Below are 26,981 nucleotides of genomic sequence, written 5' to 3' on the forward strand. Positions count from 1 at the left end.
TTAATTTATTTGGAATTTTTTTGCTCTTCAATTTTTTCTCAAAAAACATCACTTTTGAAGATGAGAAGACAGCTACAGAGTCTCTAGGTGGATGAAAGTTCGTCAATGCATGTCTGCATTAGGACAGACGGGATGTGAAGTTTTTAGTTTTTGGGCCTCCAGGATTTTACGTGACCACGATAAGAACAGGAACTTTTTACGGTGTCTTGGGTGTTGGGCCGTTTATAGCTCAGAGAGTAAAGTTCCTGTTGAGAGTTTTGATTCTCTCGATGATTGGGGTAACATTTGTGGTATTATGGATTTCACGGGATGGGAAATACCAAAGATTTCTGCAATCACTACGCAGAATTCTGTGCTCCACAGAGAGCAGCTTTTTCTTTCGATAATCTTTAAGAAGGCAGTATAAGTTGACCTTATAGTCTATAACGGGTCGAATGAATGTTTTATAAGTGTGAATGAGAGTTTTGGTGTGTGTTTTTCTAAAAGTCCCTGTAAGTGGTATGAGTAGTCAGGCTCGGTTTCTGACCATATCTAAAGTTGCCTTTAGATCAGGTTCCCAGTTGAGTGTCCTAGTGAATAGAACACCCAAATAGGAAGCTGTCAGGCTGATAGCGAGCCTTTGTCCCATCAAATACAGGGGGAATTGATCATCGCTGTTGCGATTGATTTTAATAGATGTTGTAGGAATGCGCAACACAATTGTTTGTGTTTTTGCAGCGATTAGAGTGACTCTCCACTTATTACACCATTCTTCGATACCGTTTAAAAGAGTTTGTGCTCTTCTAAAAGTTTTCTCCGGAAAATAGCCGTTTGCTGTAGTGAGGAAGGCAGTGTGATCTGCACAGAGGTACAGTTGGGCCCTTGACTTGAAATCGTACAAATATTTATACATAAATTTCAAGTCAAGTGACCAATGGGAAATTGGGGAAACGGGGCGATGCGCATCAAGTGTGCGCATCACTCCGCCTCAGTCATTGGTCAATAGACTGAGGCACTTAATGACATCCCCCCTATTTTGGAAGACTCTGCAGCTAGGTGAAGCTTATTGAAAAAAAAAATACAATTACAAAATAGAAAAATATCAGTATTAAATACGACCTAATACAAAGTTACCATATAATAAAAAATTTACAACATTTTACCGCGACTCCAGGAAAGGTGGTGGTGACATCATCTTCATCCTCGATCGATGCACCAGCTCCACCTTGCAATAATACCAATTTTTACCTTTAACATTTGTGTCAGCAAGTGCAAAACCTCACTTTCCTGAATTTCTCAGCATGAACAAAAATTCATACAATCGAGAATTAATCAACTAAATTTTTGAAAGTAAAAATGTATGCGTTAATTTTGCGACATAGTGTATTTGGAGAAGGGGAAACTTGACGACACATTATAAATTAAATTTATATGTTAACAAAATTGTACTCATACACTAAAAATGTTTGTCTAATATAGCATTAGTATACAGATTAGTTTTAAATAAAATACTACTTACATCAAGTGTGTACAAGTTGAATCCCAATCAGGTTTGTACTTAGCCCCCATAGAAAGCGCCATAGTTCTAAGAACACCACGATCTGGATTCTGAATTCCACTAATAACCAATGTGACTCCCGATAATAATTCATGAAAGGGTTTAGTTAATTTAGCTTTTTTTGGTTTGGAAGATTCCCCTAAATTATAATTAGTTTTTCTTTTAGTCTCTCTGTTTTCATTGTTGTCCTTTTTTATTTTATCGTTCTTCATGCCATCATCTTTGACTTTTGTAGGTTTTGGAGTGTCTACTGTAGTTTTATCCTTTTTAACATTTCTTTTTGGAGTATCACTTGGCGATTTATCTCTCTTCTTCTTACTTTCTTCCGAATAATCATTCTTTTTCTTTTTATTATCATCACTTGATGAATCGTTTTTATTCTTTTTATCATCATCATCTGATAAACCCCAAAAATTTTTACGTTTTTTATCGTTTTTCTCATTCTCCTCTTTTTCTTTTCGTTTCAAATCTTCTTCCTCCTTTTTCTTCATAATCTTGTCTATTTTATCAATATTTTCGTCATCGTCACTTGTATAAAAAAGTGCATCTCTGTTTCTGTTTTTCGGTTTCGACAAATCTGAGTCATGTTGAGGTGCTTTTTTCTTCGTTGTAGAGTCTGGATCTTTATTTTTTAATTTTGGTTTACATGTTGGAGAACCATACATAGCTAAAGACGAAGATGATGCAGCGTCTCGTATGGCAGCTGCCGCTAGAAAATAATAAATCTTTAATTATTTGTCTATTGCTTCAGTGTAATTTGCAAGAGATTTTAAAATAACTTAAACATTTTTAAATAGTCAATAAAAATAATATCTACTCTATTGTTGTTTTTTCTTATTTACATGCCCTTTTACATTTACATGCCCATAGCAAAACAGATAGAGTACTGAAGGGTCTAAGACAAAGACCAAAAATAAGTTTTAACTTAAATAGAAGTATTAAGAGACGAATAACAGTGCTAAATATTTGGACATACAACTTGATTCACGTTTGAGATATAAGAAATACCTGGTCAATGCAGTCCAGAAAGCTGAACATACAACTGCTGCCAGGACAAAGACTATGCCAAATATAGGCGGACCTTCTTCTTAGGGTGCCTGTCCGTTCCAAACGTTGGCAATCATTCTGGCTATGATGACTGTTGGTTGCTATACGGAATAGCGGTGTTGAGGTCTTTCTATACCATGCTCTCAGGTTAGCAAGCCAGGATATTCTTCTTCGCCCTGGATCCCGTTTTCCTTCAATTTTACCTTCTAAAATGTATCGGAGTAGGCCATATCTGCCTTGATTTCTCATTATATGTCCCAAGTACTGCAGCTTACGGCCCTTCACGGTGTTGACCAAATCCGCGGTTGTGTTCATCCTCCGCAGTACTTCTTCATTGGTGACTTTGCCTATACATGGTATCTTCAGGATCCTTCTGTATAACCATGTCATGGCTCTTGAACACAGAGTTCACAGAGTCCTCAGTCCTTGATCGTTCCTCACTTGCGATGAAGACCGATATATGCCATACGGCTGAATGATTGCGTTCGTTTGAATGATTAATGAATGAAAAATTAAAATACTACATATTGAATTAAGAATTAACGACTTACAGACCGAGAGTATTGGAGTTGGAAAATATTCTATCGGGAACAAGCGATTGCTTTCGCTTGTGTTTTTAATAGTTAGGTTAAAAAAATTAGGTAGGTAATTAAATCTAAGTCCTACTCGCACTAACATAAACGTGTGAAGGACAGAGCACTGCGTATTTCATTGCAACGTTCTCTACGAGAAACAAGATATAAGAAAAGGCTAGGATATACAACACCAGAGAATATAATGAACGTAACCAAGCAAAACGCAGAGAACTTTAACGTGATAGTAGACCTAATAACAGAAAAAAAAGGAAACACGAGAGAGGAAGAGAGAGGGAGAGGAGAAAAGAGGGAGAGAGGAGAAGAGATAGAGAGAGACAATAGATGGGAGATGATAGAGTGACAGAAGAGTTTTTTTAAGACTTTTATTCCTTATTTTATTAGTATGGATTGGGTAAGCACACTGAATCCCACACACCAGAGATGACTTTATTGGTGCTGAACTTGGTACAAAGGCTCCGCCTTTGGTGCTGAATAATGTGAGTTTGATCACCACTACAAAAATCAAATCAAGTATAATTTAGATCGTTGCTTTGAAAGCCCCGACAAACTACGAAGCCGTAATCTGTGTAATACGGTTCCTTTACACTTAGCTGTTTGGATCCGATGTTAAACTGTGTGTCCCCTATATTTGTGTACACTAAGTCTTACACAACACGGATATATGTAGAAGAGTTGCCTGAAATTTGGGTATGGCATATTAAGAGGATATGATAGGAAACGTAAATGAAAAACAAATGCATTAACATCCCAAGCAAGTTATCATAGTACGACAAAAGACAAATATGTTTTCTAATCACTGGCAGGTCTTAGGTTCTTCTTCTTAAAGTTCCATCTCCTATCGGAGGTTGGATATCATAACGGCTATGGTCACTTTGTTGGCTGCTGCTTTGAAAAATTGTAGTGAACTACAGTTAAACCATTCTCTCAGGTTCCTCAGCCAGTAGATGCGTCTTCTTCCTATGCTTCTTCTTCCTTGGATCCTTCCTTGCATAATAATTCTCAGCAGCTCATATTTTTCTCCTCTGGTTATGTGACCCAAATACTCTAGTTTTCTTCTTTTTATGCTGTTCATAATTTCTAACTCCTTATTTAGACGTCGTAGTACCTCAGCATTGGTAATCCTTTGAACCCACTGAATTTTTAATATTCTTCTGTAACACCACATTTCGAACGCTTCTATTTTTCTTATGTGTTGTTTCTCCAATGTCCAAGCTTCCATTCCGTATAGTAAGATAGAAAATATGTAACATCTTAGAGCCCTCAATCTGAGATGCAACTGAAGGTCTCTGTTGGTAAGCATTGCAGGTCTTAGGTGGCTAAGCGCTAAGAATCCCTAAGAGGATACATGGAATGTGGGAAGTTTATATAGTCCATTAACAAATACTGAAAAAGAATTGGAAATAATGGAATGGGACGTACGAGCTGGGATGTACTACCTGATTACAAACAGCTGGTTCAAATGACTAAAAAGGAGAACCGATTATTCCTCCAAGATACTACAAAAGAACAACCAATTAGAAACCAAATAGATTACACTATAATCAACAGAAGATTTAGAAATAGAATAATTAGCTCCAAAGCCTGACCAACTTGTGAAGCTTCGCAAAAATGCACCAGAGGCAAACCATTTAGATGAAGCATGGAGAAAAAAGTATTAAAACAGAGGCAGGGCAATCTAAAATAGGAAAAAGGAAGCAAAATAAAAAGAAAATCCCCGTATCACGATTGAAATAATAAACATATTGGAAAAAAGGCGCAAAAAATAGGAACACAATAAGGTACAAAGTACTGAACGGAGAAATCAGCGAAAAAAAATCTAACAATGAAAGTATGAATACAGGAAAAATGCAATTAATCAACTATCAGAAACAACTCGAAGCAGAGTACAAGGATAGAAAACTTCATAGAGATATTAACGAGGTGACAGAAAATTGGAAACTTAAATAGAATTCACTGGTGAAAATGAAAATAATGAAATAGAAGCTAATCCAGAAAAACAAAACGATATATCTTAAAAACCTTTGCAAAGATAATAGCCCAACAAAATACCGTAAAGTAAATATGACTGAAGCATTATAAATATTAGCATCGGAAGTGGTTTGTGTAAATAAGAGAAAAACGCCTGGGGAAGATTCCCCATTTGTACCTAAATAAAAAAAAAATCAAAACCTCATTAATCTCATGATTACAGCCTGAATAATGTTTAATAGTATCAAATCATATGTTACGAATATCTTAGAAAATTTCAGTATGGACTTAAGAAAGATACTATCATTCGAGAAACAATGACCGATCAAAAATAACAACAAAATTTTCAGATATACTGAACACCCTCATGTACTGGCAGATTACATCGTAAAGATAATTACCAGCGCGTGTGATATTGGACATCTATTTGTGGCTATAAACGAGTTAGCAAGAATCACAATGGGAGAGTCTGATAGTCTGAGATCCAAACTTATCACTAAGCTCTACCCCATCGGTTAAATCATTCCACATGATATCAGAAGAGGTCGTTAGAGATGTGAAACGAAATATATTAATTGAAGACCCTCGACATTCACTCCATAATGACCAGTCCACAACACGAAGACTTAAATCAAGGAAAAGCTTTCTGGCCAAATCAATCCACTTATGGAATTCACAAGAAAGAACTCGTCTTGTCAAATAGAAAGAAGAGACTTTTTACGATCTAGAGCCTCAAGAAGAATTGTCCTGGTAGCAACCTTCCCTATTATGTGTAGATAACTCTCAATCGCTTGCAACTAAGAGCGTCTTCTTTTTTCTATTAATTTAGGGCTCTCATATTAAGTCCTACTCATTCTTACAACTAAGTGACTCCGATGTCTAGCTTTTGTACCATCGTTTTGTAGGTTTCCCAGGTGATCTCGATATATTGGGTATTTCAGAACTTTTGCAGTAATTTTACGAGCTTTTCATCATCTATTCTACTGATGTAGTATCTCCACTCCCTGCGTCTCTGTCTAGCCCATCTTACTATATCCCGGACGCAGCATTGTTCTCTTATAAACTTGTTCCTTTTTTGGTCCATAAGAGTATAACGAGCAATGAGTCTCATCATTCTCACTTCAGTTGTCCTTAGGAACTTCTTGGTTTCAGCTGTTTCCTCTGGTCTCCATCCCATAGGTCATTACTGGTCTTACGCAAGTCTTAAATATTCTCACTTGACTTCCTATATAACTCCACCTAAGGGCAGTTAATGAGTAGATTGAGTAGCTCATCAGCTGTCACTGACGCTATCTACTTCGCACTCTGTTGGGGAAACCGTACATATGTTCAGACCGCCTTTTTTAGATGGATACGATTTGATTGGGCGAAGCTGGAGATTTAAAAAAGTGTATGTGGTAAGAAAAGGTGGTGATTTTATTTGGTAAACGGGAGTTCGGGAGGTAAGCTAGAACTACTTCCCCATGAGGAGGGAGGGAAACAATAATGGGCCACCTGCTCTGTTTACTCAACCTTCTCAGATTCGTTTAGAACCTTAAAAACTAATTAAAAATGGTCATTTATAATACATTTTTTGGAAGCATAGCTTTCTTATTGCGGGCTACGGACGGAGCGGTGGATCACACAGATGTGGGGAATTAAACAAACAAATGTACTATTACGAATTAATAGTAATTAAATTAACACGAACTATTCCTTCGATAGCTCTGGCAAGATGAATGAACTTTAACTCATAGGTGCAAATAATTATCAAAATTTAAATGGTTGCAATAAACAATCAAAAACAATTTATAGGTACAGGTAAAGCTTGCTCTAATTACCATGGTTTGCACTACTTTATGAAAACAACGAACAAAACGAATTCAATGTGATGGTTCACTGCCAGGTTACGTCTTTCCATCTTAACGAATTACGCTCTTGTGTCTTTAGCGAGATGTGTTCCCGAGCCTCAGCGGTACTATTAGGATCGGATGAATACAGGGGAGGAAAAATGTATTGATTAATTTATACAACCATATTTGAATTTAAACAACAGAGCTGCGAAAAAAAACCGACTGTAATCGAATCGATTATCAAATCGACTTGATTATAGTATCGAATCGATTATTGAATCGAATCGTATCGATTATCGAATCGAATCAATTATTGAATCGTACCGAATCTATTATTGGATAGAATCGAATCGATTAACGAATTGAATCGATTATCAAATCGAATCGAATCGAAATAAAACAAAAGAAGTTAACGTAAATTAAAAACCATTGCTACGTGCTTAGGCGATAAGAAATATATGCTTCCCCTCTTTGGTTACTCCCATAGTGCCACATTCTATTTTTTCGTTTTGTGTTAAGTCAACAACAAAGTCTGTAGTATGCTTCTGTATACTGTATTTTTTCATAAAATATTCATAACAGTTATTCATAATATAAAAAAATAACATACTTAACATTCTGTCACACCTAAAAAACTGCTCAATTGAAATACATTTTTACTGTTTTAAGAGTTTTACCTTACCAAATTACTTTTGCCAACTTCAAATAATGTTAACACAAGATTAAATTAGAGAGTCTTCCTAATTTAATCACATCTTGTTAAAAATAATCGAACATATCAGCTTTTGTCATAATGATACAGAAATCATAGTTTCATATTTTTTTTTGTAAAAGAATAATCCTAAAACACATAAGCTCAAAATACTATGTTATATAGACACCAACCTGTTGGTTTTTCGTCCTGTTTCAGTTCTTTTCTTTTGGCAAATAATGCACCAATGGATAGATTGTCAGGTGATTCAGGTCTGATGGTAAATTTTCCTAAAGATGACTGACTATTTGTTTCACTTTCCTTATTTACATTTGAATGTAATGTTACAAAAGAAAGTCCAAATTGAACATGTCTGTTAAAAGGTTGAGTACATACAATTTTCACTCTATCCCATTTTTCATCACATTCAGGTTTAGATAATTGGTCTTTGGTAAACATTCTGACTTTATTGATATTTTGACTTTGTCTGGACTCTAAAGGGCTCATGAAGGCTGAAGTAACCAGAAGAACCTAAATATTTATTTTAGTTAGAAATTTAATCACTCTCCAATATTAAATAAAAGATATATAAAGTATACCAAAAGTTAAGTTAAAGGCGTTCCTAAAATGTTAAAAATTTTATTTTTAAGTTAATTATCATAATTGAATCATTACCTAGTTGAAAGTGTAAGAATTTCAAAACTCATAAAGGAAAGAGAAGCAATAAATGACAAATATAATACCCATCTAAAATAACATCATTAAAAAATCTAAAAGATCTGGATTAGCAATAATCTAATAATCTAGAAAAACAAGCAAAAAATTTAAAAAAGTCGATTTTGTAAGAATAAAGAATGGAAAGTTTGTAAGAAAATCACACAGTAAACTGCTAAAGAAGTTCTAGTAAAACAGAGAAAAATAGTGTAAACAATAATTAGGGGGAAGAGGGGTTCCAGATCATCAGGGGATATATGGCAATGAAAGAGATAATGCACTTGCTAGATGAGCATCAGCTACAAAATACTTCAGTCCAGAGTTGACTGTGGAAGTGCCAAAATGCATCGTCTGCGACTGGAAAAATCCCTGGATAAGAAGACAACGCAATTCATCATCATCATCATCATTAGTGGTTCTAATTTCATCATCACTTCCTACTTTTGCTTTGATGTCATCTATCACCCCTTCTATCTATATATCTTATGTAATATCTAATATGAATTGTTCAAGTAAGTAAAATATTGATTTAAAAGTGCTTACCTTAAAATCATCATTATTTCCAGAGCGAGAAACAAGAACCTCAACATAAGCAGAGTGTTCATTTCCTATATCTATAGCTGTTATTTGACTAGCTTTTTCAAGTTGTAAAACAACAATTGCTTGTTTCTCTCCAGATGTTTGGCATTTCCACTTCTTAGAAGTGTCTGTTGACAAAATATTACTTGCATTATGAACCTGTAAATTAAAAGAAGTTACTTAACTTATTATTGTTTAAACTCATTTTTAGCCTTAAAATATAATAAACAAAATACTTTGATAAGATTTTATCATAGGCAGGGAGATTGACATATTGACCTAAGTATATTAAAGTAATGGTATATATTTCCTGTTATTGTTAATCTGGAGATTTCTAAAAGTCTGTAAAAATGCATAAATAATAATGATTTCTAAATCAGACACAAAATTGAAGAAAGTTGCCTCTACCATCTACTATATCAAAATTATGTAAGAATATACTGTCAATATTAACAATAAATAACATGTTCAAACCAAATCATCCTAGTGTAGAATACCTAACTATTTTCTCTCTTATTAAAACCTTCTTAATGCTTAATGAGTACCTATACTCCATACAAAACAGTGATGTAGTGAGGATATGGTTCAGTAAAACACAGGATAAAGGGTAATCTATGACCCTGGGGTATCATTGCAAACTAAGGTATCTATTAGCTAAATGGAGATGCATGGTACAATGAATTTGTACCATGCAATGTGTACAAAAGTCGAATGTATAAGAATACTTACAGGATCTTCGCTGCTAAAACTAACAACGTGATCAATTTTAATAGAAGGCATTTGTCAGAATTACAAGTAGTAAAAATTTATTTTAAAATATGTTTGTATTTTTATTTCCATTACCGCCACTCCAAAATGTCAAAACATATTTATAGGTTAAATTCCGGAATGTTTTCCTTTTCCCTACATTAATAACTTGTACGCTTTAGGATAAACAGTCCCAATAAAAAAAAAAACGAATTTTGCTCAAAAGTATAATATAAATATAATAAAGTATAAGTATAATAAAAGTATAAGTAGTCGCATAATTTTATTGGAAAAATCCGTTTAAACGTTTACTTTATACAAAATTTAGTTCATCCAATTTGCCAAGATGAGTTGTTACTGTAGTTTCATTATCGTTATGCAAAGTTTTATACTTGTTAAATGTTCGCTGCCAATGACTAATTATTATTATAATATTATTATTATAGTAAAACAGTTAAAATGACGATTTTTTGATGATCTTATTCTTATGGTGATTTTTCATATGGGGAGGTGAAATATTTCTACAGTGTAAGATACTTGGGGTTACTTTGACCCAAAGAAAAGAATAAAATTTGTAAAAAGATGTTTTTAGAAAAAAATTGCAACTTTAGCGGCGTGTATAATAGGATATACCTTATAAATATTTTACTGTAAATGTAAGATTTTTGTTTTGCAAAGAAAAGTAAAAAATTATCTCAAACTGAAAAAAAAATACGTAGGTAGGCGAAGGTATCCTACTAAGGTGACCTATACTCTTTAATTGAGACATTTTTTTTTGCAGATAACATTCGAAATATTGAACTGAAAAAAATGTAACACATTTCTTTAAATACATGTTATTCATACACATAAACGAAAACATCTCATCTCTACAAAAAACTTTTTATAAAAAATGTATTTTTTATAAAACTGTAACAGCCACACCGCTCCATGGCTGAATACCACCGAAGTTACCATGACAGTGTCCACCGAGAGTGAACGGTGACAAGAGACAGGGATATATGTTTTCATAGATAAAGAATATATATTACTGAATAGATAGGAAACTGTGTAGGTTATTTCTGGACAATGCGCCATCTGGCGGCCTTAGGAAAGCAACATCTTTTTAAAATCTTCTCGTAATTCTTCAAATATAAAGATATTGAGGGTTTGATTACAAAAATAAAACAAATGTTGGTTCTTTTTCTACTTTATTTTCTTTTTTACGTTTTTATATAAACATTAATTACATGTATTTAAATGTAGTTGGTTAAACAGTGGCTATTCTGTAGTTTCTATAAATTACAATACAGAAACAGAGAAGGAATAGCATCACATTTCAAGGTGGACTTATATCTCAATCCAAAATAGCGGGCTTCTGGTCCAAAATGAATTGTGCAAGTCTTCTCTGCCAATTTTGTTAATCCAAATATCATAAAGCTAAAAAATAAATAGTTTGTTTTTAATATTTTCTGTGAAATAATGTTACATAGTATATTTCTAGAGGTGCTTTACAAAAGGACAAATAAACAAAAGTTTTGTAGAAAAAGTTCTTGAAACATTGAAGAATTGCCACATTTTTAATGGCGATAATTTTAATTCCTAAAAAACTTTTACCTAATTCTATATCGGCAACAATTCTAATACACATCATAACGTGAAAGAAAGAAGTTTGGGACAACATCGGACATTTTAAGGCAATTATTAAAAAATAAATAAAATCTTATATCAGCATTTTCTACTTACCGCCCTATCTTTTGGAAAAATATGCATTTGAGCATCCTTATTGTAATTATTACAACCATTAACGCAACAGTTAAAAACCGTAATTATTTAAATATGATGGCAAAAAAAACAAACAATTATTTAATCGGAAATAATACAACTCAAAACACTGTGTCGAAACCACAATAAAAATGGCGTACTTGTTTTGTTGGTTGCGGTATTGCGCAGTCACGAAGCTTTGCTATGAATGCTACGCCCTCTGGTGTCCTTAGGAAATACAAATTTCAGAGTACTGTCACTTCCATAAGAGATACCCGGGCATGTATGTTTTGTTGTTGTAAGATGTAGGTTAAATTGTAACACATGGTTTTCCTTTTAATAAAATCGTGTAAATCAATATTCACAGTCATTACCTAACTATTTTAACTAATACCCACATCACAACTGGCACCCAACTTGGGCAAAATAGTTTAAAGTGTAGTTCGTACTGTGAAAATCGTAAAGTTTCATTGTGAACAGGAAAAAGTGTTTTTGCTCCCGCCATTGTAAGGTGATTAGTGGACATTTTCACTTAGTTTAGTGCTTCACAACAATAATAAATCTACTGTGTATGTGACTGCTGTGGAAACTCCGCACAGACCATCCAAAAACATCCTGTGGGAATATCAATCTTCCACTACAGACCATTCAAAACATCCTGTGGGAATATCAATCTTCCACTAGGCCATTCAGAAACATCCTGTGGGAATATCAAGCTTCCATTCAAGGGTATTTACAAGAAATAAGCAACAGAAACTGTAAGCCTTTAATTTTTATTACTATTTTTGTGTTAAACTTGCAATCACGGCAACAAACGATAAACACAGTTATTCGCTTAGGTCGACGACGGTTTTTAGTTCAAGCGAATCAACATCAGCAGAAATGTCTTCGGTAAATTTAACAAGCGAACAGTTTCAAGCCTTATTAAATACAATAGCAAGGCCTATTTCGGACTCAGGTAGTTTAGCAAAATGCGCTTCTCGCTTCGATGGATCAAAGGGGGCTGATGTAAAAGCTTTTATAGATGCGGTCGAGATCTATAAAGAGTGCACCCACGTATCTGACGCGAACGCATTAAAGGGTATACCCATGCTGCTAGACGGTTTCGCCGCTACGTGGTTTCAAGGTGTTAAAAATACGGTAAACACGTGGGCCAGCGCCATTAATTTATTACGATCGACTTTTGGACCTCAAAAACCAGCCTACAGAGTATATCGGGAACTGTTTTCGACGGAACAAGATGCTAAAACTCCGTGTGACATTTTTGTATGCAAAACGCGCGCGATAATAGCTCAGTTACCGGCAGATACATTAACCGAAGCCACTCAATTAGATATGGTATACAGTTTGTTGCATAGGAGAATACGTGAAAAAGTAGCACGTGATAAGATCAATACATTTAGCGAACTCTTAAAAGAATCGAGGCAAACTGAAGAATCGTATGAAAATCCGGAAATAAACATTAAAAACGAAAACGAATCAAAACGGGTACGGTGTAGCTTTTGCAAAAATCCAGGTCACGTGAAGGATGAATGTCGAAAATTGGCCGCAGCCAGAACTAGGGAAGCAGATTCTCGAAAATCTTCGGTTGAGCCCAAACCTAATCCTCCTCTAGTAACTTCTCGTACTAGCCCTAAACCAACCTTTCCTACTTCGAATCAGATTTCGTGTTATGGATGTAAGACTCCTGGATTCATTAAGAGTAATTGTCCAAAATGCAAATCATCCAGTAAATCCTCAGCAGTATCTGAATTTATGCTTGCTGAAACAGTTAATGTCGACCAACAGTTTGCTACAAACCTATCAACTAAACCCATTGTTCAGGTCACTATTGAAGGTCATGTAGGTCATTGTTATCTTGATTCGGGAGCACAGTGCAGTATTGCTGGCTCTCAGCTAAGAGATATCCTCTTGAAGGATGAGGTACCCTTTTCCACAAAAAGTGTAGACATGACCCTAGCGGATGGTAGGACTACTTCTACTACTGTTTTGGTCTTTGATTTAGTTGTTATCTTACAAAACCGCTCTCATAGCATTTCCTTAATTTCTGTGCCCACACACACAAATAGTCGTACCTTACTGGGGGCAGACTTCTTAAGAAAAGCTAACATCATTCTAGACATTCCTAAGGACTCATGGTTTTATGGTGATGTCCCTAATATCCCCTACTCATTTGCTCCAGATCCAGCTCAGGTCAGCTCTCCTTGCCAGGTCAATAGCGTTACTCTTGCTCATTTAGAACTACGAGTAGATGAAGGAATTTCTCTATCCTTAGAAGAAAGATCCAATCTTAACAACATTGTTAAGGAAAATTCTGATTTATTCGTATATAATATAGACCCTACTCCATATGCTGAACACTCCATTGTATTGGTTGATGATGTACCAATATCTGTTCCACCTTACCGTATGTCCGAGCCCAAAAGGCAATTACTGCGTCAGGAGTTAGATAAACTTTTGGCTCAAGGCATAATCGAAGAGTGTGAGTCCCCATATGCTTCACCCGTGGTACTTGTGCCTAAGAGAGATGGAGGTATCAGATTAACAGTAGACTATCGACGCTTAAACGCAATAACACGTGCAGATAAGTACCCTCTGCCACGTATTGAAGATATTTTGCATGCAGCAAAGGAAACCCGATTTATGACTACCCTCGACTTAAAATATGGTTATCATCAAATCTCTGTACGAACAGCTGATCGTGACAAAACAGCCTTCGTGTGTCCATTTGGCACCTTTCGTTACACACGCATGCCCTTTGGTATGTGTAACAGTCCCGCTAGTTTCCAAAGGATGATTGATAAATTTCGTGCTGGTCTTCAAAATCTGAATATCCTAGCTTATTTAGATGATCTGATAATATTATCCCCATCCTTCTCTGATCACATAGACGATTTGAAACAAGTATTCAACCGGATGCGCCTATTTAAATTATGTCTAAATAGAGCAAAATGTTCATTCGCCTGTGAGGAAGTCCTATATCTCGGACACATCCTTTCACCTTTGGGTATCCGGCCAAGTGAAAATAAAGTATCTGCCATATTAAACATGACACCACCCCTAAATGTTACTCAACTGCTAAAATTCCTGCAAACATGCTCATGGTTCCGTAGATTCATCGAAAATTTCTCCCATGTTGCTAAACCTTTGTCGAATTTAACCAAGAAAAATGTGAAATGGACCTGGGGAGCAGAACAACAAGAGGCCTTTGAATGTCTGAAACAATTATTGTGTTCCGCCCCAATCCTACGACAAGCTGACTGCAATTTACCTTATATACTTCGTACAGATGCTAGCAATTATGCTTTGGGGGCATGTCTTCTCCAGGGGGAGAAAGAGAACGAACGACCTGTAGAGTATGCTTCGAGACTTCTGACTCCTGCTGAACAAAACTATAGCACTACAGAACGAGAAGCTCTCGCTGTGGTTGGGGCAGTGAAGAAATTTCGAGGATACTTAGAAGGCGCTACTACAATAGTGCAAAGTGATCACCAGGCCTTAAAATGGCTAATGACCTTAAAGTCCCCTACTGGACGGTTAGCTCGATGGGCTTTAAAGCTCATGCCATATGACCTAAAAATAGAATATATCACAGGAAAAAACAATGTAATCGCAGATACTCTATCAAGGCCTCCCATGACAGAAGTTCCCATCATAGCTGAAGTTCATCTAGTAAGAGTAGATTTTCCAACTCTTAGTGTTGCTGATGTTCGAGAAGAGCAGCTTAATGATCCAGATGTTGCCAAGATTATTAGATGTTTAGAAGATCCCTCTTCTGACACAAGTGTAGATTTCAAGAGGTGGGCAGAAAGAGGATATATCATGAACAATGGGATATTATACCGTTATACTCCTGAAGTAGATGAAGAAGAGCCCCAATTGGTAGCGGCTAGTACACGTATTCCTCACATACTGCATGAGCACCATGATTCCGCTACTGCTGGTCATTACGGAGTGAAGAAGACATATCAAAGAATAATAAAACGCTACTATTGGCCTGGAATGAAGAAAATTATCTCTGACCATGTAAGTAAATGTCTTGAGTGCCAACGCTATAAAGTCTCTAACCTCAAACCCGCTGGTCTCCTACAAACCCCTGTTCAGTCCCAGAGGTTTGAAGTGCTATCTATTGATTTATTTGGGCCTTTGCCCCTCTCTCCTCAAGGTTATACATGGATTCTGGTAGTGGAAGACACTGCTAGTCGTTGGGTAGAATTATTCCCGTTAGAATCTGCTACTGCCGCTGCCTGCGCCAAGTGTTTCATAGACAACATAATCTTACGATACGGAATCCCTCGTCGAGTCGTCAGTGACAACGGTACTCAGTTCGTGAGTGCGGTAATGCAGCAAGTGGCGCATTGCTTTGGGTACCAACAGAACCTTATACCTGTATACCACCCGGAAGCTAACCCCGTCGAACGAAAAAATAGAGACATTAAAACTCAGTTAGCTATTCTAACAAATAATGACCATTCGTCTTGGTCTGAAAAGTTACCCGCTATACGGTTCGCGATGAACACTGTGAAGTGCGACTCAACCGGTTTCACTCCCGCGTACCTCACGTTCGGTCGCGAGTTACGAACTCCTGATGATGCAAATCGTGATTTTCGAAGCATCATAGCCAAGGACAACTTCGTGCCACAAATTACGCCCTATCTAATAACTTTGAATAAAGCTCTTAGTGAAGCCCGCGAGACACATGAACAATCCCAAGATAGACGTAAGAAGTATAAAGACTGCCACCGCCGCTCGGTTTCGTTCGAAGTAGGTGATATTGTGCTAGTCGATTCGCATACACTAAGTGACGCGTCTAAGTCCATAACTTCGAAGTTCGCGCCGCGTCGTGACGGACCCTACAAGGTGACCAAAATGCTGTCCCCTACAACCTATGAAGTTTCACACATCGACACTCCGGATGTCCCTGCTGGAAAATATCATGTCTCAGCCTTGACGCCTTTCCATGCCGATCCAGAAGATCCGTGCCCTGCTCCGGTTCAACCTCTCCGTAGAAGAGGTCGTCCAGTGAAATCCTCAGAAGCCGACCCTCCTGCTCCACTGGTCTCCTGCCCAGAGTCTTTGACTCTTGGGTTAGACGATAGCGAAATGGGCCCCCCTGTTGGAGATGACCTTGCTCAAATTGAAGCTGAACCTGAACCTGACCCTATTGCCAGACGTAGACAACCCCGACCAAAACGTTGTCATTGCTGTCCTGTAGAGCTCTATTCCTGCTTAGACTCTGTTGCCCCACCCGCGAGTCGCCAGGGTGGTGCAAAGGGGGAGGATGTAACAGCCACACCGCTCCATGGCTGAATACCACCGAAGTTACCATGACAGTGTCCACCGAGAGTGAACGGTGACAAGAGACAGGGATATATGTTTTGTTGTTGTAAGATGTAGGTTAAATTGTAACACATGGTTTTCCTTTTAATAAAATCGTGTAAATCAATATTCACAGTCATTACCTAACTATTTTAACTAATACCCACATCACAAAACCTTAAACTATGTCATTCTACAAACATCTATCATTATATAAAATGACACAGTCGTGGGGGTGTAAAATAACCTCACAACAAATGGTAAAAATGGTAACAAAATAAAAACATAAAAATATAGGCAGGTAAATTAACAAACAAGACATTAGTCTATCGGTACTATATTTTGACAAAACGTACAAAAAAGAAATTTAGAAAATTTCAACCCATTTTTCTTGGAACTACATTTTGACACTTAATCCGCATTTACATAAAGTGGTCTAATTAGTCTTCCTTACTAATTTCTACTGGTATTTTCTGTTGAAGCATTTCCTTCTGTTGGATCTTTTCCATAAATTTAGTCATCGTGGTTTTCATCAAGGTTGTAGTTTCTGTCTCTTTTGGGGTGAGGGGGGGGGTCTCTCTTTTCGGCTGGATATGTGACTTCGTAGTTTGCATGTTTCGCTAGTTGGTCTTAATTTTTGAAAATGACATAAGAAAATAGGTTCAACACACTCAGTGATGGCGTGATATTTGCTATTTGTGTGTTGGAAGGACGGGCAATTATAGCACTGTAAAGGTTTTATCGGTCTATTCAGGATTTTGACTGTCATTTGTATGTGTACTAGTTTGCTTATTTTTCTCTAGCAATTAGTCTATGTAGATGGCGATAGGAATTTTGTCGAATCGTGACTTCCTGTTCCTTATGCCGATTGGATGGATTTTTAGGTCTTCTAATTCCTTCTTTATATTTTCAGGGATTTTGTTTGGACATAGTCCTTTTATGACTGCTTCGTATGGCTGGCTGTTTGATCTCTGCCGGCTTATGACATATTCGGAAAATAATAAATACTGGGCTTAATAAACTAATAAATAATAAATTGATACTTATAAGGTTGAAGGCTTGAATAAATGAACTTTGATTAAATGAAAGGCAGATATCGAGCACAGTTTTATTAATTAAATCTTGCCCAATAACTTCCGTTCCCTAGAGCATCTTCAGGGGCATTTCGTCAATTTTGGGCTATCCAACAATCGCAGAATGTCATAAACATAAAATTAAACATAAAATTTTACATAAAACTACACTAAACAAGGACAAACAGTTTAAAATTATTTAAAAAAAAGTAGAAGCTACATTCTGGTCGGCAACAGGAGAGAGAATGTGTCATTCTCTCTCCTGTTGCATATAAAAAAAGAATAAGCAAGATCTGTTATGATTAGGTATGTGTCAAAAAAAAGCTAGCTGTCAGAAGTCAATATTAAATTTTAAAATTGAGAACAATTAATGGACAGCTAAGCCACATCCTGAGATCTACAATTTTAATTATTACAATTTCTTAACCTGTATGAAAGCAATTATTAATGAAAAAATGTTTATTTTTACTTTAAAAGTTCAAACAAAAAAAGTTACCTGGGTTTCACTAAATTATTTCTTAACCTGTATGAAAGCAATTATTAATGAAAAAATGTTTATTTTTACTTTAAAAGTTCAAACAAAAAAAGTTACCTGGGTTTCACTAAATGTTATTTTTACTTTAAATTTCTGAGGTTGGAACTGGACTTCATTGGAGATTTACTGCCACGCAAAAAACTGCATCTCATACTACGAATCAGCCTAGAATGACTTTAGACCGTTTATACAGACAAAATGAGGATATAAACTCTTCACTGGGACGCTAATTTTAGACTCTGCTTCTTTAAAAACTGGAATAGATACAACTGGACACAATGGCTACATGTGGTTATCCTTAAAAGTTGTTGTAGACGACACAAATCTCTTAGATACTTAGAAACATAGAAACAGTGATTACTTTTTCAAAACTGATACATTACATTGAGTATAATTCATTATTTTCAAAAATTTGCCGGCTTCTTGACGCCGACACCCACAGCGTATTCTCTTTTCAAAGATTCTCCCCAACCTTCATAACTGCACTATTAACGGCTTACCAAACTACATATTTTCCACAACATAAGACAAAAAACACAAAACATTACAAATTTGAAGAAAAATTTGGACTAACTTGAAACCAACTGCCTCTGACAGCGGCCTCAGCGAAAGTCATGTAATTCTCTTTAAATTTATTCGCCCCTACTCGGTAAAAACCAAACGTATAAACGGGAATACTTATTTAACGCGCAATATTTAAGCGGAACCGATCAAAGAAAATACCAAAGAAATCGCGTCTATAATATATAAACAACCTTTGAAATGTGTTTATTATCAACTCGTCGACGCAAAAAGGAATAAAATACTTATATATACGAGGTGATTTCAATATATACCAAAGAATTTAAAAATGCTACAGTGTTATTACGTGAAATATTTAAATAAATTAAGTGAAAATGGCTAAGAAAGTGAGCCATCTAAAAATCTCAGAATTACGGTTAGAGCTCTAAGATCGGGATCTTGATTCGGGAAAAAATGCTCATTTAGCCCAACGACTAAAAAACACCTTGAAAGCAAAGGGGTTTTGACCCGGAAACTTATGTATTTGAGGACAAACATGCTGCTGTCATCTCGTCGATTTCGAAAGTTTCTGGTGACATTACACCTTTAGACAATAAACTTTCAAGTGATATCCACAAAGTTTCGACGGACATTGTGTCTCTGGAAAGCAAAGTTTCTAACGAGATTTCTTCTCTGGATAGCAAAGTTTCTGCCAACGTCTCCAAGGTCATCTCTGACTTCAACGATAAAATATCTGCGTTAAAAAATCCAGTTGCTACCCATGTTTTGGCTGCTTTCGAAGAAAAGATAAGAGAGATTGAAAAGAGATAAAAGAAACAGGGACAGCAGACGAGAAATCAAATCAATTACAGTAGAGACAAAAGACGACGAGGCAAATGTAAGTTGGAACCACGGCCGACGTTTGAAACGAGTGGAGGCTCTATTCGTGTTAAAGTCCCAACGTTTGACGGAAAATCATCATGGAACAACTATATGAAACCGTTCGAATCAGTTACAAGAGCCAATGGATGGTCCGAAAAAGAAAAGGCTGTACACTTGACTATTGCTCTTCGAGGAGATGCCTTAGATGTGGATTAGACCATAGCCGTAGAGGAGACATATGATTCCGAACAATTTAAGAAGAGATTAAACATGCGATTAAACATACTCAGATAATTGAAAAGAAAGTTGCTTGTGGCAAGAAGTCCACCTGACGTTCGTAGACCTTAGGAAAGCATATGATAGTGTCCCGCTTGATAAATTATGGGAGGCACTGGGAAAAACAAATATAAATATAGAATTGATTGAAGTGGTAAAAACGTACTACCAACAAACAACAAGAATTAAAACAGGAAATCTGTCCCGGGAAATTAACACCGGGATTCAAAGTGACTAAAGGACTAAGACAAGGATGCTGTATATCCCTAACATTATTCAAAATCGGTATACCTCGAAGCAGCACTGAACAAATGGAAGAAAAAATGTACGAATGTGGGCATACCACTAATGGACTTAACTTTGTACACTCTGTGCTTTGCGAATGACCAGGTCATCATCGCACAGGACTCTGAAGACATTAGTTACATGATGCGAAAACTATTAGAAGAGTTTACAGAGTGGGGTTTGGAAGTGAATATGGAAAAAACTGATTACATGAGTATCGGAGGAGATCAATATAACCTTCTTGTAGAGGAAAATCAAGAGATCAAACTATGTGACGACTACAAATACCTAGGAGTAAAGATCACTCAGGACGGAAAATTAGATGCAGCCATTAAGGAACGAAATACACAGGGAAGGAAAGGCATAGCCTTACTAAACAGAGTACTGTGGGATAAAAACATCTCTAAGGAAAATAAAAGAAAAATATACAACACCATAATAAAAAGTATCACAACATATGGATGCGAAGTGTGGCCCCTAAAAGACAGAGCAGAGAAAATGCTTAGAGCAACAGAAATAAACTTCTGGCGCTGCTTGGCGGAAATCTCCACAGACAACAAACGAGAGAGTCCGAGAAATCATGGAGTTTACACATAATATTGTTCTTCTTCTTCTTCAGTGCCTTATCCGGTCCGGATGTTGGCGATCATCAAGGCTATCATGGTTTTGTTGACTGCTCTGCGAAACAGCTCCGCTGAGGTCATCCCAAACCATTGTCGGAGATTTTTCAACCACGAGATACGACGGCGTCCCGGTCCTCTTCTGCCAAATACTTTACCCTGCATAACAAGTTGAAGAATTCGATATTTTTCTTCGTTCCGCATCACGTGGCCGAGGTACTCAAGCTTACGTTGTTTAATTAAATTAAGCACTTCTTTTTCTTTTGTCATGCGCTGTAGGACCTCAACGTTGGTGACATGGTCCACATACGATATTTTTAGTATCCTTCTGTATATCCACATCTCGAAGGCTTCGATTCGTTTTTCAGTGGCTTGCGTCAGTGTCCAGGCTTCAACTCCATATAGTAACACTGGAAGAACGTAGCATCTCACTATCCGCATCTTGGTTCCCAAACTGAGATCACTGCAGCACAGCAAGGATCTCAACTTAATAAATGTAGACCGTGCCATTTCAATTCTGGATCTAATCTCTTGAGCGTAGTCCCATTGTACGTTGAGGGTAGTTCCGAGGTAAGTGAATCTGTCGACTCTCTGGATCTCTTCGCTACCTGCCATTAGTGCCCCGGGATCTAAATTTGTACGGCTGACAACCATGAATTTAGTTTTCTTAATATTGAGGTTCAGTCCGTATGTTACGCTCACAGTTCGCACTCGGTCTAGTAAGGCCTGCAGATCGTTTAGGCTGGTTGCTAGTAACACGGTGTCATCGGCGTAGCGGATATTATTGATGTATTCACCGTTCACTCGGATTCCCATGTCTAGGTTTGTGAGGGCTTCATTAAAAATCTCCTCAGAGTATATATTGAAAAGAGTCGGCGATAGCACACATCCTTGCCTTACTCCTCGCATGATCTTCACTTGGTCGGTCAGCTGGTCTTTGACCTTGACTTGAGCACGCTGGTTCCAGTATAAATTCATGATGATCCGAATGTCCTTCTCATCCAATCCTACTCTTTGTAGTGCGGTGACCATCTTCTGGTGCTGACAACGGTCAAATGCCTTGGCATAGTCAATAAAACAAATATAGACATCACAACTGACATCGCGGCATCTCTGAAGTAGGACTTGTAAGGTGAAAAGTGCTTCACGTGTACCCATAGAATTGCGGAATCCGAATTGCATTTCACCGACATTTTCTTCGCATTTCTTGTAAATTCTGGCATGTATGATTTTAAGAAAAATTTTAAGTGCATGACTCATAAGACTGATAGTTCGGAAATCTTCGCACGTTTTCGCAGATCGTTTTTTTGGTAGCGTTACAAATGTTGACAATAGCCATTCCGCTGGGATATTACCTGAATCGTATATGGCGTTGAACAGTTCAGTTAACTCCTTCGTGCTCACTTCACTCATCACCTTAATAAGTTCAACGGGTATTTCGTCCGGACCTGTAGCCTTACCATTCTTAGACTGTTTTAAAGCAGCCTTTACCTCGCTTTCTAGAATTGACGGCCCTGTCATGCAATTTATTTCCGGAAGGTTGCCGCGGTCGTCCCAGAAAAGTTCTTCCTTCGATATATATTTTCCAGGTAACCAACTTCTCATTCACTGTCGTCGCCAGATTACCGTCTTTATTTATGAGGAGGTGTGTGTTTCTCCTCTTGTATTGACCAGTGGCTTCACGAATCCTTCGGTGGATATTTATATGATCGTGTTTCTCTTGGAGCTCCTCGATTAGTTTACATTTTTCTTGCATCCATGTCTCCTTGGCTCTTCGTATTTCTTTTTTAATTGTCTGGTTGGTTTCTTGGTATTTCTTCGTGTCCCTGTTTTTCAGTAATCTTCTTTGTTCCATCATCTGCAGAATGTCATCAGTCATCCATTCTTTATTTTTTACTCTTTTTTTCTTTCCCAGATGTTCTTTTCCCGCATTCAGCATGACGTCTTTGATATAACTCCATTTTTGTTCTACCTTCTGTTCTTGTTGTTGAGCCGTTTCTAGTTTCTATAATATTGTTGATGTCATCAAAACGACACAACTCAGATGGTACGGACACGTAAGGAGAATGCCGGAGAATAGAATACCAAGACAAATTCTTGAATAGCAACCAAGAGGTAGGCGGAGATCAGGAAGGCCTAGAAGAAGTTAGAGAGAAGGAGTTGATAAAGAAATCAGGGAAAGAGAACTGGAGGACGATCTATGGAACGATATAATAAGATGGAGATTGGAAATCGGAAGACGTCGAAGAACGTTGTAAACCGACATTATATATAAACATGCAGTACGGCCATAAACACTTGGAGCATATCTACCAGTCACAGCTTAAAAATCGAAGACAAAAGAGAGATGAAGCTCTTCAAAAATATGAGGTAGATATTGCCAGATTAGTACGATATGCTTATCCAACAGCTCTCGAAGACATGATGGAAAAGTTGGCTATTCAGACATTTATTGATGGTCTTCGTGATCATGAAATGTAGAGAACACCGCGATTAGCTCGTCACAAGACGCTGGTCGATGTCTTGTCCGCCGCTCTCGAATACGAATCAGCTGCGCAGGCCTCTGGTGGGTATAGCAAAGTTAAGACTATAAAAGAGAAAGAGGATGAAGACAAACTTCATTAGCTTGTTAATATGATGAAAGGCATAACATCCAAGAAAACGAAGACCATAAGATGCTGTTATTGTAGTGAAAAGGGACACGCACAAGTAAACACCCTAAGTACAACACAAATCAAGAAACTCTCCAGCAGGAAACACCCAAGGGTGCAGTTTCGACTAGAATATTTTCCAAAGACCATCTAGTACTAATAGCTTCATTGAAATGTCGTAAAGATAGTGTATATGTAGATGGAGAAATAAATGGTAAACAGTATACATTGTTGGTGAATACCGGAGTAACCAGGACCATTGTACGCCCGACAGTTATAAACAGCCGTAAGAAACTTATACCAACGAGGTTGTGACTGCCTACGGACCGCCACAGGTGAAAATGCTACCATCCACGGAGTATGATGTGGACACCAAACAGGTTAATAACAGCCAACCATCGAATTATCTGATCTAGAATAGTAGTTTTAGCCGTTATAGTCATAAATCAGTAGCGTAATAAGACTTAATAATATGATAATTCGATTTTATGTTTTAGCAACATATATGAGGTATTTAAAATATGCCTCAAAAACGCTAAATTTAAAATTTCTCATTACAAACAATCAAAACGCTTCTTTTCGATTGCACAAGTAGGTTTTTATATTACAAAATCTTATCTTTACAAATAGGAGGCATATTACAAATGCCTCCTATTTCAGAACTTAAAATAGAAATTTCATGATATAGGTTTTAAATATTAGGCTATGAAAATAAAGGATATATCATATTATTTTCACAGTTTTTAATGAGATATTTGTCTCATAATAATCCTATGATAACGACTATTATATGGAATATAACGACTATTATATGGATAAACTAGAAAAACTTTTCACCAGCCTCATAGTTACAAACCATAATACTCTGTCGTATTTATTTCCAAACTGACTGAAAGTAATCTCATCATTTTATATAAATGTTATAATGACAAGAAATCGGCGTCGTGTTTTAATCGTTTCATTCTCGTTGAGGATAAGTAATATAAATAAGTTCATTTACGTGAAGTAAAAAATTCGTAACGAAATCGAGATTTTATCTCGGATGTTTATTGGTTAAGTTCGTTTCTCTTTTGCTTTTGCAATAGAATAATGTGGTTAATATACCTAAACTTGCTTGTTTATTTTAGTAAATGTTGGAATTCAGAATACGCCAATTTTAAAATCGATGTAGGTATTCAGTAGATACTGCTTGCCTTGCATTTGTATTACAAAATCCATGTATTGAATGCGTATGTAGATACTCTTCCTTTGAAAACTGGTATCGCAAATTCGCAGTTCACAATTCATAATTAATTTTCGAGCTATGAATATGAAACAAACGTTCAACATGTATATTGACGAAGCTAATGATTTGTAATAATAAAAAGAGTATAATTTATCATACTGGTTAACAGATTTTTAAGCAAGCGATAAGTGTTAGTACTGTAAACGCTGTTGGTTAAAAAAGGATGAATAAGAAGAATAATCGAAAAAATTTCAAATAAATAACTAACAATGGACTTACAACAAATTTTATGTTTTTCCATCTTATAATTGAACCTAGTTTACATTACCAATGTAATATGTAAATATCCCGACATGCATTATATTGTATATTATTTTGTATTTTATATATAACTAGTGAGTTAGCCCCTCGCCCCACGAATAAAATATTTTTATTAAAAAAACATCATTAGCATCATACATCACAGAACGTAAACCTTGTAAAAAACTTGCGGTAATCCAAAAGAACATAAATCACCTTGCAAGGTTACAGCAAACCAAGTCGCTGCTCAACTCCTTAGGAATGGAAGAAGTACAAACCGATATAAGGACCAAACAATAAAAGAAGATTGGATTCGAAGACAAACCACCTAGGAACTGCTTTTACACAAAAAGAACCCCACGAAGGTATGAACAGGTTAACAAACGGGAAAGCTGCAGGTGTGGATGATATATACAATAAACAAATAAAGCATCTAGGCCAAGGAGCAAAAAACGGATCTTGCAACTTTATAACATGTGCATCAAAGCCTGCGAAATGCCGAAATCATGGAGGAAATCTAAAGTAACGTTAAAACCAGGAGAGGACCCAGAAAATCACAGTAGCTACATACCTATTTCGCTGTTGTGTCACTTTTTTAAATTATACTAGAGACTCATACTCGCCAGAATAGAAAAAAAGGTCGACATGCACCTCAGCCCACAACAAGGAGAATTCAGACCCGGCAAATCTTGCACTGGTCAAGTCCTCGCACTAACAGAACACATTGAAGAGAGCTTTGAGGAAAAACTTATAACAGGGGCTGCTTTCGTAGATTTGACAGCAGTCTATGACACAGTAAGGCACAAAACATTGCTCCGCAAATTATGCGACACTATCAATGACTACCATCTGGGTAAGGTCGTATATTCCTTACTGCAAAACAGACGATTTTCGTTATGCTGGAGGGTAAAGTAAGTAGGTGGAGGGTTAAAAAAAAACGGCCTCCCACAAGGAAGTGTTTTAGCAACAATGCTCTTTAATATATACACAAACGACCAACCTACGCCGACCGAAACCAAGCACTTCCTCTATGCTAACGATCTTGCAATATGTGCTCAAAGAAATAGTTTTGAAGAAGTGGAGAAGAAACTCGAAACTGTCTTAAAAACAGTTACAGTGCTACCTGCAGAATTTTCTGAGGCCCAATCCCTCAAAAACCAAATCTGCACTTTCCACCTTTGCGCAAAATAAGCCAAGAGAAAACTCCAAATTGCGTGGAATGGTAATACATTAGAACACACAAGAACCTCTTGGAGTAACTTTGAACCGGTCCCTCACTTACAGACAACATTGCATAAAAACGAGAGAGAAAGTAACAACTAGGAACAGCATACTCAGAAAGCTAACGGGAAGTAAATGGAGTGCACGTCTTGGCGTTGTAAGAACAACGACACAGGCACTGTGTTTCTCAACTGCTAAATATGCGTGCCCCGTTTGGGACAGATCTACCCACACCAAACAAGTTAATACTGCGGTAAATGACACATGCAGGATAGTAACGGGGTGCATGAAACTAACGCCACTCTCAAATCTATATAAAGCAGCGGGTTTTGCAGAACTCTTAACACGCAGAGGCGTTGCAGAGCACATAGAAAAAATTAAACAGATCGCGGATGAGCGGTATACCCTATACAAAGCTCGAACACAAAGAAAGCAACTAAAATCCAGGAAAAGTTTCCTTGGAACAGTGCAGGATGAACCGCCTGAGTATTTTCGTCGTTCCCAAAAACAATGAACCGGAAAGTACCTAGACTTTAAAACGTGGAAAACTATGAATAGGACAAGAACGGGGGTCGCTCCAGTAAAATCGAATATGACAAAATGGGGAAAAATAGACCAAGATGATGTGAATTGTGACTG

The 26,981-nt window shown here is 36.8% G+C and overlaps 1 protein-coding gene and 1 long non-coding RNA gene across 2 annotated transcripts in view; both read right to left on the reverse strand.

Moving 5' to 3' along the window:
• The window catches only part of LOC140436768 (uncharacterized), a 31,325-nt gene extending 21,475 nt beyond the window's left edge, over positions 1-9,850 (reverse strand). The window contains exons 1-4 of the mRNA XM_072525852.1: positions 9,694-9,850; positions 8,929-9,123; positions 7,866-8,202; positions 1,499-2,246 (exon numbers count right to left, since the gene is read on the reverse strand). Of these exons, the coding sequence (XP_072381953.1) occupies positions 1,499-2,246; positions 7,866-8,202; positions 8,929-9,123; positions 9,694-9,744 (1,331 nt within the window). The 5' untranslated portion in view covers positions 9,745-9,850. The remainder of the gene's footprint in view (positions 1-1,498; positions 2,247-7,865; positions 8,203-8,928; positions 9,124-9,693) is intronic.
• LOC140435580 (uncharacterized) overlaps positions 1-26,981 on the reverse strand; it is a 334,868-nt gene that overhangs the window by 289,867 nt on the left and 18,020 nt on the right. The window lies entirely within an intron of this gene.

Source organism: Diabrotica undecimpunctata, chromosome 3 (assembly GCF_040954645.1).
Source record: "Diabrotica undecimpunctata isolate CICGRU chromosome 3, icDiaUnde3, whole genome shotgun sequence".
Taxonomy (NCBI): domain Eukaryota; kingdom Metazoa; phylum Arthropoda; class Insecta; order Coleoptera; family Chrysomelidae; genus Diabrotica; species Diabrotica undecimpunctata.